This window comes from Homarus americanus, unplaced genomic scaffold (assembly GCF_018991925.1).
Source record: "Homarus americanus isolate GMGI-L3 unplaced genomic scaffold, GMGI_Hamer_2.0 scaffold41514, whole genome shotgun sequence".
In the NCBI taxonomy this organism is placed as follows: domain Eukaryota; kingdom Metazoa; phylum Arthropoda; class Malacostraca; order Decapoda; family Nephropidae; genus Homarus; species Homarus americanus.
Window position 1 is genome coordinate 31,854 of NW_024724718.1, and position 14,707 is coordinate 46,560.

Genomic DNA, 14,707 nt, shown 5'->3' on the forward strand with positions numbered 1-14,707 from the left:
GAAGAGATGTTTTGCTCGCATTCCAAGAAGATGTAGGCTCCATCCTGGCTGAGGTTGGCAAATACAGTGAAGCTTTTCATTTGGCCAAGGCTGCGAAAATATTAAGGCAGAATATGCTCTAACACTAGTCAAAATTCCTAACCATACTTGATGATAGAAGTATTGAATATGCAGCTCCTTCATCAGTTATGAATGAACATGGCACAGATATTAAATCCCAAATTCAGCATGGAGCATCCAAGTCAGTTGTTGCAATGTCATTAGCAACCATAATACGCCTCAAGAAGAATTGACGCCATGCTCCCATGAAGAGACAGATACCGGCCTCTCTGTACAAGCAAGACAAGCTGTAATGGAAGGCAGTAAAAGAGTTCTCATAAAAGCCAATGACACAGATATCATTGGTCTTGAAGAAATGTGGATTTCTTATGGTCAAGGGGCTTACGGACTTATACAAGATGGATTCCTCTTCATGAGTTAGTTGTAGCCATAGAGCCTGAAAAAGCCACTATAATCACATTTTTCCATGCATTCAGTGGTTGTGATGTTGTGTCAGCCTTAAGTGGAAAGGGTAAGAAGACTGCATGGCAAACATGGAATGTGTTAAACGAGTTCTCCAGTACCTTCATCAAACTCAGTCAGTGTCTTACATCAGTTATTGAAGAAGACCTCCGTGTCTTAGAAGGGTTTGTGGTGGTGATGCAAGACAGGTCTAGTCCACCATGTAAAGCGTGCAGCCTATCAAGGTGGAATGATTTGGAGGTCAGGTAACTGCAGCACAATCAGACATTCCAAGTCCTGCTAACTGGGGCAGCGAGCTGTCAAGAACTGACCAATTGTTCTTGCAAGAAAGACTGTGGATAGCGATGTAAATGTGTCAGCTCTGGTCTTACTTGCACAGCTCTGTGTGGATTTACATACCACCAGCTGTAAATATGAAAGAATTCTTATAGCAATATATCACAAGGATATGAGCAAAAGATGTTTCTCTTTGTTTAACTGAGAATCGCTTACACTTATTTTTATGAAAATAGGTAAAAATATGTGTTGAACCTCTACTTTATGCATACAAGACATATCTGTGCGTTCCAAAAGAATCATAATCTGTTCCAGCATGCTTTAAAACATAAGAATAGACACCTTATGTGCATAGATTGCCCAATAATAAGTCAATATATGTAAAAATTGTTTTCAGTTAGGCAAATTTGGCGGCCATCTTGGAAAATGGCTACATCTTGGAATTTTTAATGTTCAATTGGATAGATTTGATAAGTAACCCATTTTTAATGTTTATATGAAATTTCATGCTTGTATGACCATTCATGATTTACAGGATCACTTTTATCCGCTCCGTTAATATGACAGGGAAACAGAATAGCAGTGGTGTTTATGTGTTTAAGGCAAATAAGATAACCTTTATTTTTCTAAGGAATTTTCAAAGCTAAAAATGGATTTAGGGAATGTAAATAATACCTTGAAATGCTCTACCCTTATGATCCCCATATACAACAGGAAGGTCGTTCTCCAAGTGGCTGGCAATGAAGGCTCACAAATGGGATATTTTCTGCAGCTTTTTCACGACACTCAAAGATTTTCATAAGTGACAAAGCTCCATTAGGCGCCGCCTGTTAGATAGTAGAAGTTAAGAAATTTAATCTTTTCAGATATGAAGTTTGTGTTACTCAATTGGTAAGTGGAGCTTAACTGATTAATGAGGAAACAGTCACGCAGTCAGCCATCACCTGAGGGAGGTATAAAAGCTCTCACCTAGACTTCTCTTCATACAGTCAACAACTGAACGTGATCCTCCCAACATCAGTATGGTAAGACTTATTATGACTTAAGTAATTTAGTATCATCTTCGATAAGTGCATTCTTCACTTGTCTTATTAATAACAGTTCAGCTCATCAGCAAGACGGGTACAAACTTATGGAGAATATAATATAAATAGATCAATAAATATTGCTGTAATATTAGGTTGTTACCGTACGAGATAATATTTATTTTGTTATAAATAAAATTAACATAAACAGAAAACAGAATGTTAACTTTATTTTTCCTTGAACTTAGATGTTATTTTCTACATTTATGAATATTGCAGATTGTAAATAAATAATAAAGTAAAATATATGATATACCCGGTACTATAAGAATGAAATATAGCGTATACAGTTTTCATACATTAGGTTACCTAATATATGTACTTTAAAATCACCTTCCAATAAGAACACTTTAATAAAGACAGACACTCACTAAAAACAAAAAAAACAAAAAGACTTCTTTAAGAATTTTTTTTCAGATTTAACTCACCCAGTACCCACCATGGAACAAGACTCAGGGTCAAGGAACACAGAGATACGAGGCTAACATTGTTACTTTACTGACGCTTGAGTTTAAGGTCTAGTAACTTAAGTACACCACAAATTCAAAACTGTGAAGAATAATTACTCGAATTAAGCTTAATGCTTACCTGCTATAAACTTAATATTTAACTGATATAAGCTTGGTACATAGCTGATGTAAATTTAAAACTTACCTGACATAATCTTAAAATTAGCTGATAGGAAATTAATACTTAGCTTACATCAACTTAATACTTAGATGATATAAACTTGAAACTTAGCTGATATAAACTTGATACTTAGTTGACATAAACTTGAAACTTACCTAATATAACTGTAATACTTAGCTGATATAAACTTGAAACTTAGCTGATATAAACATAATACTTAGCTGACATACATACAATGCCCCTCAGTCACCATTAAACACCATTATAACCACTGACTGAAGGAGAGTCAAGCTAGGGTGAGTCTAGTACCATAATATTAGTGCTTGTTATCCACTAAATTATACATTTTTTTTTTTTACGGGGATTAGCCCACCCGGGCACAGGTCACTGATCCACATCAGGCCCTGGGGGCGAAAATGTAATAATAATAACAATAATAATAATAATAATAATAATAATAATAATAATAATAATAATAGTAATAATAACAATAACAATAATAATAATAATAATAATAATAATAATAATAATGATAATAATAATAATAATAATAATAATAATAATAATAATAATAATAATAATAATAATAATAATAATAATAATAATAATAATAATAATAATAATAATAATAATAATAATAATAATAATAATAATAATAAAGAACCATAAAGAAATACAAAAATTAAAAAAAAGATCAAAAGTGAGAAACAATACTGTATATGTATGTTGTGTTGTCAATAGTAAGTGAAACAATTGAGACCCTGCAATTGTGTGAAATTGAGGCAGAAAGTCAGATCAGCAACCTGAGACTTGGTCACAATTTTTGTGATGCCATACAGCAGTAGGGTCTACCATAGACAACACATTATGCTTCCAATATCTTCCCAGGCGATAGTACCTCCCTGTTTGTTAGCTGCCTAATACCTACTACCTCGTCGGTCAAGAATATAGGTGAATCAATTTTCTGGGTTTTTCGTTCATGTTTCACCTTGTTATGCTGAAGAACATAAGAACATAAGAATGGAGGAAACTGCAGAGGGCCTATTGGCTCATACTGGGCAGTCCCATTTGCACCCAATCCCTATTGCTCATATAAGCATCCACCCTATGTTTTTTTTTTTTTTTTTACGGGAATTAACCCACCCTGGCATAAGTCAAATGACCCACAACGGAGCCTGGGGAGTGAAAATAAAAGAACGGAAAGAAATTGTATATATATAAAAAAAAAGGTTATACGGTATTAATCTACACCACGAGGATGCCGGAAAACCAGCTTTTTAAAGTGAGAGAGATTGTAAGAGCATGGAAACACAGAAGAAGGCAGAGCATTCCACAGTTTGCCTGTGTGAGGAAAGAAGTAGGTACTATAACGGGTTATTCTCGAGTGACCGACATCCACGGAGAAACGGTGGGCACCGCGGGCAAGACGTGTGTTACGAACCCACGGCCTTGCCGGCGGTACACAGGATGCCAAATCCACTGAACATTGCCCGTTAAAGTGCCTGTAAAAGAGAGAGAGTGAAGCAACATTGCGGCGAAGAGAAAGGAAAGAGAGATTGTCGACTAAAGGAGGAGAGTTAATAAGACGAAATGCCTTTGATTCCACCCTATCTAATAGTTGGACAGAAGAAGAGCCACCCCAGATATGAGCGCAGTACTTCAAGTTAGGTATAATTAATCCCTTATATACTTGGAGCAACTGCTCAAGAGTGAAGTAGCTGCGGCATCGGTACAGCAGTCCCAACTTTCGGGAGGCAGCTTTAGTTATACTAAGGATGTGTGATTTCTAGGACTTATTGGGGAAATGGTGAGGCCTAACATATTTATTTCAGAATTTGGGAGGATGATAGCGTCCTGAAATGTAATTGGTGGGAGATCGTCTAATTTACAAAGTGTAGTTGGTAAATGTTGAGTTTTGTTACTATTGAACTTGACCAAGTTTGTATCTCCCCATTCAGAGATGCTGCACAGATCCGCATTGATAGAAGTAATGATATCAGTTCTAGAAGCAGATCTAGTTTGAGAGTTAGGAGGATGGGGAAAATGTACGGAAGAGTGAAGAGTGGAATCATCGACGTAAGAATAGATAGAATTAGTTGTAGTGTGAAGTAAATCATTGATAAAAAGAAGGAAGAAAGTTGGTGAAAGAACAGAACCCTGTGGGACGCCACTATTGGTAGAGAAAGAGCGAGAAATCGATCCATCGACAACAACTGCCATGGATCGGTTCTCAAGGAAGCTAGAGATGAGAGAACAAAGTGGGGGAGAGAAACCAAAAGAGGGAAGTTTAGATAGCAAAGACTTGTGCCATACCCTGTCAAATGCTTTGGAGATGTCGAGAGCCACGACAAAAGTTTCCCCATAGTCCCTAAGAGAGGATGACCAAAGATGGGTGCAATAAGAGAGCAGATCACCAGTAGATCTCGCACGGGGAAAGCCATACTGGTGATCCGACAAAAGAGAAAGGTGTTCAAGGTGACGGAGAAAATGGGAGTTCAAGATAGTTTCGAAAATCTTGGAGAGGGATGACGTTAGGGCAATGGGGCGATAGTTAGAGGGGTTAGAATGGTCACCCTTCTTCGGGATGGGCTGAACCAAGGCATGCTTCCAAGAAGAAGGAAAAGCTTTGGTTTTGAGGCAAAGGCGAAAGAGGCGAGCAAGCACAGGGGCCAGGGCTTCAGCACGCTCCCTCAGAACTGGATGAAGAGGTGTATATGTGAGAGCTTGTATACCTCACTCAAGTGATGGCTGACTGCATGAATATCAACTGGCCAGTCAGTGAAGCTCCAGTTATTAAGTAAGATAAACAGAATAAATTGTTTACTTGGAGTATTCACTGATAAACACCGCCTTTCTAAAGTTCGACAATGATAATAGTATTTATGAAGTCTCGTTTTCTACTCGTTGTAATTTCTTTGTTTGGCAAGATTTTTCTTTGATTTAGTTTATTCATTTGTGTCTTTTTCCATCAGTCATGCAATTATGTAGCCATTGTGAAAGTGAGGGCCTCAAATGTGGCTACAAATGTTGCCTTATGTAGAGTGGAGAGGCTGGTGTTACCTTACTGAAGCTGTTGGCTTGGAATTACCCCACTCCTCTGTACCAAAATACTTATGAATAACTTGAAATGATATTTGATATTAAACTACCTGCCATGCCCTTCGAAAGTATTTTGTTAAATTGATTTTAGAATTTAATGGTCCAGTCGGGTTTCCTGTGTAAGCTATTGGTATTACCGACGACGCCTTAGTATAATACTTATGTATCTAATTTATCTATCAGCCATTTTTTCTATTAACTGAGATTATCAAATTTTCTAAACCTGAAACTTGAGATGCATTTATATTGTTTATATTAAATATTCTCGTAATTAGTGCAAATATCAGTTATGTATATACCTGTGTCCCTCCAGATTGCGGCGTCGAGACGTCCTGACACGGGAACAGTCAACAGTGGCGGGACTAAATAAAAAACCTAAGGTGATGAGGATTATTTTATAGCCACCTTAGTGCTGGTTCTTTTGTGTGTGTGTTTACCCAGTGAATAATGTAGCACCAACAGAAGAAAGTTTTTAATATAAAAATAAAGTCCATTTTATCTTATGAACTTCCTTATTTCAGTCTTATTCATAGGCATAAAGTTAATGATGTTCCAGGCCGAGCCGTGACTCCAGCTCAAGGTGGTAAGCACCCGTTTGGTAACATAAGTAATAAACTCTCCTTTGAGAATGTTGGCGGAGGTTCTGATAGTCAATGGTGGTAATGCATTTAGCGGGGTTATGACTTCTGTGTGTTCTTATTGTAGAAAGCCTGGTCACACTATTGCCCAATGTCATAAGCTCAAAGCTAAGGAATCTCATGAAACGCCTGTTGCTAATTTTGCGTTTGTCTCAGCGGATGATGTTGCTGCGGTTTCTGACCCAGTTTGTGTGCATCATAAGGATTTGTTCCAGTCCTTTAAGTTTCCTGGTTTTGTGTCCGTGTCCGAGGGTAGTACTGCTGTCCCTGTGAGTATTTTGAGGGATACTGGTACTTCACTTAGTATTCTCTTGAAAAGTCCTCTTCCATCTGTGGAAGAGGCTTATACTGGTGAGCATGTTGTGTTGCGGGGCGTTAGTGGAACCACTTGCGTTCCATTGTGTAAAGTGTATCTTCGGATGGACCTTTTGTCTCAGCCAGTTACAGTCGGGGTTCAGGAGGTGTTGCCAGTGGAAGGAGTAACGTTCCTCTTGGGAAATGATATAGCTGGTAGCTTTGTTGTTCCGGATCCAGTTGTGTGCTCTACTCCTTTAAGTAATAACCCTGCTGCAGACCTTTCGAGTAAGTGTGTTGGGTTATTCCGTTCAGGTGCTTTAACCCGTAGTCAAGCTAAAATGGTGACGTATGGGACAGATGTGAGTGATCTGTGTGATGTTTTGCCTGATTATGATTTGATTGGACTGTTTGATGTAAAGCCAGATAGGTTAGATGCAGGTCTAGTAGATCAACCTGTTAGTGATGTGTCAAGTGATGTAAAGGCAGAGTCTAAGGATCATGTAAATGTTGATTTCAGTAACCTTCCTGTCCCAAGAGAGATGTTGATTTCTGCTCAAGAGTCTGACGAGTCGTTGGTTCCAATATTTGCTATGGCCGTATCAGAAAGAGAGAGAGACATTATGAGTCTAGTGTTTCCTCAGGCATAGCCGATTTTTGCCGTATGTGTCATGTATGCCAGTTAGCTGGTAAGCCCAATCAAGTATTTTCACCTGCACCTTAAAACCTATACCTGTTGTTGATGAGCCATTTGCAAAAGTAATCATTGATTGTGTGGACCCTCTTCCTAAAACTGAGTGTGATAATGAATATTTGTTTCCGGTGATGTATGCTTCCACTATATATCCGGAAGTTATACCTGTGCGAAAACTTGGTTTATATTATTTTATATGTTGGTTTATATTACATCTATTTTAAGGAGGGGGTGTTATGCATGGCGTAATGTATCATTGGTGCGTTGCGCTGTGCATAGTGAAATATTTTTTTAGGCATGTTACCCCAAGTTTTGTAAATATAATTTTGTATATAATGATGTGTGAGCAGGGCTGGTATTTGACATATAAAATATTTTTCTGTATGTATGTAGGTATTTTTGCAGCTTAATCTGGGAGTTCATTAATATTAGTTTTAGGTTGGTAGTTCCGTGGAGTATGGAGCTATATCGGTCACTGTTTGGCTTTGGGAGTAGGAGGACGGCTCAGTTTGTCAGTGGTGGATAGAACATTAGAAAATAAGGAGTCTGCAATAGGCCGGTTGGCCTGTGCATGGCAACTCCTGCCGAGAGTTACTACCACGCTCTGTCATCCATGAATCTATCCAGCCTCCTTTTGAAACTTTCCAGCGTTTCAGCGCTTACTACAAAGTTGCTAAGCTTGTTCCACTCGTCCACCACCGGATTTGTAAAACAGTTCCTTCCTATCTCCCTCCTAAACCTAAACTTATCCAACTTAAATCCGTTGTTCCGAGTCCTATCCTGCTCGGATATTATAAGAACTTTATCTATATCACCTTTATTGATTCCTTTCACCCACTTGAATAATTCTATTATATGTCCCCGCACTCATTGTCTTTCTAGGGAATGCAAGTTTAGTTTCTTTAACCTATCCCGATATGGAAGGTTTCTAAGTCCCGGAATCATTTTCGTCATTCTTCGCTGCACCGACTCTAGTGAATTGATATCCATTCTATAAAAAGGGCACTAGAACTCAACCGCATAATCGAGGTGCGGCCTGACTAGCGCAAGATATAGTTGCAATAAGACCTCTGCACTCTTATTACTTACACTTCTAGATATAAAACCCAATACTCTGTTTGCCTTATTTCGAACATTAACGCTCTGTTTTTTAGGCCGTAGGTCCGGGCTCACAAGTACCCCTAGGTGTTTTTCACAAGTCGACTTCTCTAGTTTGATGTTGTTAAGGCTGTATACTGTACATTGACAGTATTTGTTCTTTCAATATTAAGTACGCTGCACTTGCTGGTGTTGAATTCATTTGAGATTTTTCAGACCACCCCTGCAGTTTATTTAGATCCTCCTGTAATGTATTTGCATCTTGCCCTGAATTAATCTGCAGCCCAATTTTGGTGTCATCTGCAAACTTGCTTATGTCACTGCTGATCCCAGTATCTAGAGCGTTTATGTAGATTATGAACAAGATTGGGCCTAGGACCGACCCCTGGGGAACACCACTGGTTACACGACCCCACTCAGATTTAACACCATCTACGCTGACCCTCTGCGTTCTATCGGTGAGCCATGATTTTATCCAATTTAAAACTTTCCCCTCAATACCATGAGCTAGTAACACTCACTTGAAGTTTAAGCTTATCTATTATTTTCCTCATCTGTTATATTATGCAGATAACATTCATACTGTTCATGTTAAACTTTGGCCATAGTGAATGCATTTCTTTTTAGAAGTATAAACATTCACAAATCTTTACATTTATATATTTGCTTTAATATTTGTTTACTTTGAATCCATAGTATGTTTACTACTGTATTTCGAGTTTCCTATAACCAAATACAGCTCTGAAACACTGCACAATTCCTGACGCACCCTTGTAAACGCACTAGTAAAGGGGACTGTACCTGTACCTGAGTGTTTTTTCAATTGATAGGCTAAGATAAAATGAAATGTTATCGAGAATACAAGTGAAGAAGCCATTTTAAGACGAGGATGGTAAGTTACTGAGGCATAATAAGTTTTACCATACTGATGTTGGGAGGATCAAGTTCAGTTGTTGACTGGATGAAGAGGCATGTAGGTGAGGGCATTTATACCTCTCTCAGGTGATGGCTGACTGCATGACTATCACCTTGGTCAGCCAGTTAAGCCGCAGTTATTACTCTAAGAATCACAACCTGCTTCAGTGAAAAGGTAAACAAAACAAACAGTTAATCGTAACATCCAGCAGATGGCGTCTATCGGAGTGAAGTTTAGTATATCCTAGGAAGTCGATGAGAACCTGTAGAAATTAGAACTTGATGACACTTGTTCTGTATAGGTTTTATGAGACTTAACTTTGGATAATTTCATCTGAATTCTTGAACAACTATTTATATGCGCCAAAATCTACCTCTATCGAAAGGAAATAATTTTCAACTTACTCACCTGACCTTTGTGGGTAGGAGAATGACAAGACTAATCCCGGGTAATAGGAACCTTGAGTACAGAGACAGGTTAAAGCATCTTAATTTGCACTCTCTCGAGAGACATAGAGCGAGGGGCGACATGATAGAGGTGTATAAATGGAAGTCAGGGCTAAACAAATGGGACATTACAAATGTACTCAAACTATCCAACCAGGAGCGAACTCATAACAATGGTTTTAAATTAGACAAATTTAGATTTAGGTGTGAAATAGATAAACATTGGTGTGGAAATAGAGTAGTGGATGAGTGGAACAAGTTACCAAATATCATCATTAACTCGGATACGCTGGATAGCTTCAAACATAGGGTGGATGCATATATGAGCAATAGGGGTTGGGTGTAAATGGGACTGCCCAGTATGGGCCAATAGGCCCGCTGCAGTTTCCTCCATTCTTATGTTCTTATGTTCTTATGTTCATCAGCATAACAAGGTGAAACATGAACGAAATACCCAGAAAATGCATTCACCTAAATTCTTGACCGGCGAGGAGTTCTACATGTATAATTTAGTGGATAACAAGCACTAATATTATGGTACTAGACTCACCCTAGCTTGACTCTCCTTCAGTCAGTGGTTATGATGGTGTTTAATGGTGACTGAGGGGCATTGTATGTATGTCAGCTAAGTATTATGTTTATATCAGCTTAGTTTCAAGTTTATATTTGCTAAGTATTACATTTATATCAGGAAGTTTCAAGTTTATGTCAACTAAGTATCAAGTTTATATCAGCAAAGTTTCAAGTTTATATCAGCTAAGTATCAAGTTGATGTAAGCTAAGTATTAAGTTTCTATCAGCTAATTTTAAGATTATGTTAGGTAAGTTTTAAATTTACATCAGCTAAGTATCAAGTTTATATCAGTTAAATATTAAGTTTATAACAGCTAAGCATTAAGTTTAAATCGAATAATTATTCTACACAGTTTTGAATTTGTGGTGTATTTGCGTTACTAGTCATAAACTGAAGCGTCAGTAAAGTAACAATGTTAGCCTCGTATCTCTGTGTTCCTTAACCCTGAGTCTTCTTCCATGGCGAGTACTGGGTGAGTTAAATCTGAAAACAATTCTTAAAGAAGTTGTATTTTGTTGTTGTTAATATTGAGAGTGTCTGTCTGTATTTAATTGTTCTTATTGGAAGGTGATTTTAATGTACATATATTATGTAACCTATTGTATGAAAACTGTATCCGCTATATTTCATTCTTATAGTATCGGGTATATCATATATATTAATTTATTATTTATTTACAATCTGCAATATTCATAATTGTAGAAAATAACATCTAAGTTCAAGGAAAAATAAAGTTAACATTTCTGTTTTCTGTTTATGTTATTTTTATTTATAACGAAATAAATATTATCTCGTATGGTAACAACCTAATATTACAGCAATATTTATCGATTTATTTATATTATATTCGCCATAGGTTTGTGATTGTTAATACATTTAGTTTTCAGATACTTGATTCTTCCTTCCATACTATAATGTCCGGGTGTTGGATAAGTCACTGTTACCTGAGATGTGAAGTGAAGAATGTAAGTTAAAGAAGAGTTAGTGTAGTGAATCGGCGACACACCTAGAGCATCACTAGTCCAGCGCCTTGTGATTCGCTGCGTGATAACATGCCACTGCTGACATGGATCACTCCAGGTACATAGTAATTATTATCACTCCAGGTACATAGTAATTATTATCACTCCAGGTACATAGTAATTACTATCACTCCTGGTATATAGTAATTATTATCACTCCAGGTACATAGTAATTATTATCACTCTAGGTACATAGTAATTACTATCACTCCATGTACATAGTAATTACTATCACTCCTGGTATATTGTAATTATTATCACTCCAGGTACATAGTAATTATTATCACTCCAGGTACATAGTAATTACTATCACTCCAGGTACATAGTAATTACTATCACTTCTGGTATATAGTAATTATTATCACTCCAGGTACATAGTAATTACTATCACTCCAGGTACATACAGTAGTATTTATTATCACTCCAGGTACATAGTAATTACTATCACTCCAGGTACATAGAAATTACTATCACTTCTGGTATATAGTAATTATTATCACTCCAGATACATAGTAAATATTATTACTACTGGTAAATAATAATTATTATCACTCCAGGTACATAGTAATTATTATCACTCCAGGTACATAGTAATTATTATCACTCCAGGTATATAGTAATTATTATCACTCCAGGTACATAGTAATTATTATCACTCCAGGTACATAGTAATTATTATCACTCGAGGTACATAGTAATTATTATCATTCCAGGTCATATTAATTATTATCACTCCAGGTACCTATCAATTAGTATCACTCCAGGTACATAGTAATTAGTATCACTTTAGGTACATAGTAATTATCATCACTCCAGGTATAATATATATATTATAAGAATCTGTGCCTCTGACACCCTAAGTGGCAATTCTGTTACTTGTTATAGTATAGATAATAAAAGATCATTCTTCAGGGTCATTATTTTCCCCTAATAGTAAAGATTTTTAAGTGAAATTTGATCTTACGCCTCAGTATATTCCAAAACAAATATTTAGATTTGTTCCATAGTATTAAATAAGTTTATTATATGTTGTGGGGAGAATATTTATTTTTTCTTCGTAAGACATTAAAATAAATTTTTATAACCCAATAAAAATACAGATACATCTACTGTAGTCTCTTATCCTGGATACAATTTGCGAAGAATTATCCCGCTACATTTACTGATACTATTTAAATATTCCACTGATATTCAGAAAACCAAGATCGCATAGTTAGTGGAAGTAATAACTGTACTGTATTAGCAACTAAGTTATGGGAATTTCTACATCAAGTTTTACCATAAGAATAAGTAAGCGTCTTTTAATAATGTATCATTTTAACATTTATGTGAAAAAGGTAAATTTTAAACTGAGTAATTGAAAAAAAAATGTTGTCGGCATCTTTTTATTCATATAGAGATAAAATGAAGATGTTTTTAGTATATATCATAAAATAACTTAGGTAGCACATCACAAAAAACTAAACAACTTCATTTCTTTTACACGTAACTGTAGAAATTGTTAATACAGTAGAGCTATGTGTTTATTATTATAATTCACATGTGTACATTACACTTTATTTACTCCTACACCACACTTGGTAAGTGATGTCAGGAGAGCGAAGTTGGGGTAAATCAAAGTTATTTTCACAGTCGTTTAAGTTTTATTATTACAACGCAAGAATCACGGGACACAAACTGACGAAGAAGAGTTCAGGAAACTTAGTATTGGTGTGTCTCATTTCTTTATGTTTACATTTATTTTCCATAACCTCCTCCCCCACAGCCATAGCCGGCGCCACTAGAACCACCATAACCGCCACCTCCACCGCCGTTGGAACCACCATACCCAGCACCGCCGCCGCTGGAGCCGCCATACCCACCACCACCGCCGCTGGATCCTCCATACCCACCACCGCCGCCGCTGGAGCTGCCATACCCACCACCGCCGCCGCTGGAGCCACCATACCCACCACCACCGCCGCTGGATCCGCCATACCCACCACCGCCGCCGCTGTAGCTGCCATACTCGCCACCGCTGCCTCTGGAGCCGTCTTGCCCGCCTCCGCCACCACCTCCATGGCCACCTTCACCGCCACCACCATACCCGCCGCCACCACTTCCATGGTCACCACCTTTGCCACCGCTGCCACCACCATGCTCATCTGGCTTGGCGAGGCAGGTCATAGCCAGGAGCCCCACCACCATGGTCACAAACAACTGCGTCTGAAATTGTCAGAGATAAACTATTTTTATTAAGGTTATTATAATCAGTTAACATAATGGTACTATAAATAAGTTCATTTACCACAGAGATGTTAGGTCAGTTACTTTCTGTAAATTAACGAGAAAAGGTTTGCTTCACTGAAACTTCACTAACAATGACAGAGAAGAGTATTATTTATTTGAGTGCAGAAAACACGATATGTGTAACATTTGTCTGATATAAAGTTTTCTTTAGTACATAATTTACTACGGTGAAGCTGGAAACCATTTGTTTAAAATATAATTTTTAAATCTGTCCTGAACTTGTGCCTATACCTTCAGCTATACCAGCAACTCCTGTACTCGTCATGCTGATGAGCTGAACTGTTATTAATAAGACAAGTGAAGAATGCACTTATAGAAGATGATGCTAAATTACTTAAGCCATAATAAGTCTTACCATAATGATGTTGGGAGGATCAAGTTCAGTTGTTGACTGTATGAAGAGAAGTCTAGGTGAGAGCTTTTATACCTCCCTCAGGTGATGGCTGACTGCATGACTGTTTCCTCATTAATCAGTTAAGCTCCACTTACCAATTGAGTAACACAACCTTCATATCTGAAAAGATTAAATTTGTTCACTTCTACTATCTAACAGGCGGTGACTGATGGAGCTTTGTCACTTATGAAAATCTTTTGAGTGTCGTGAAAAAGCTGCAGAAATTATCCCATTTGTGAGCCTTCATTGCCAGCCACTTGGAGAACGACCTTCCCGTTGTATCTGGGGATCATAAGGGTAGAGCATTTGAAGGTATTATTTACATTCCTTAAATCCATTTTTAGCTTTGAAAATTCCTTAGAAATTAATGGTTATCTTATTTGCCTTAAACACACAAACACCACTGCTACTCTGTTCCCCTGACATTATTAACGGAGCGGGTAACAGTAATCATGCAAATCATAAATGATCATACAAGCATGAAATTTCGTATGGACATTAAAAATGGGTTACTTATCGAATCTATCCACTTGAACATTAAAAATTCCAAGATGTAGCCATTTTCCAAGATGGCCGCCGAATTTGCCTAACTGAAATTTTTTTTACATATATTGACTTATTATTGGGCAATCTGTGCACATAAGGTGTCTATTCTCATATTTTAAAGCATTCTGGAACAGATTATGATTGCTTTGGAACGCTCAGATATGTCTTTTATGCATAAAGTAGC

The 14,707-nt window shown here is 37.3% G+C and overlaps 1 protein-coding gene across 1 annotated transcript; it reads right to left on the bottom strand.

Moving 5' to 3' along the window:
- Positions 1 to 10,687: 10,687 nt before the first annotated feature.
- On the bottom strand, positions 10,688 to 13,964 carry LOC121864549 (glycine-rich cell wall structural protein-like). The gene is made up of 3 exons (XM_042363619.1): positions 13,939 to 13,964; positions 13,187 to 13,499; positions 10,688 to 10,740 (listed from the first exon to the last, which is right to left on the bottom strand). Exons 1-3 carry the CDS (start codon positions 13,939 to 13,941, stop codon positions 10,688 to 10,690), a joined length of 369 nt encoding a protein of 122 aa, XP_042219553.1. The 5' UTR covers positions 13,942 to 13,964.
- Between the last annotated feature and the right edge of the window lie 743 nt (positions 13,965 to 14,707).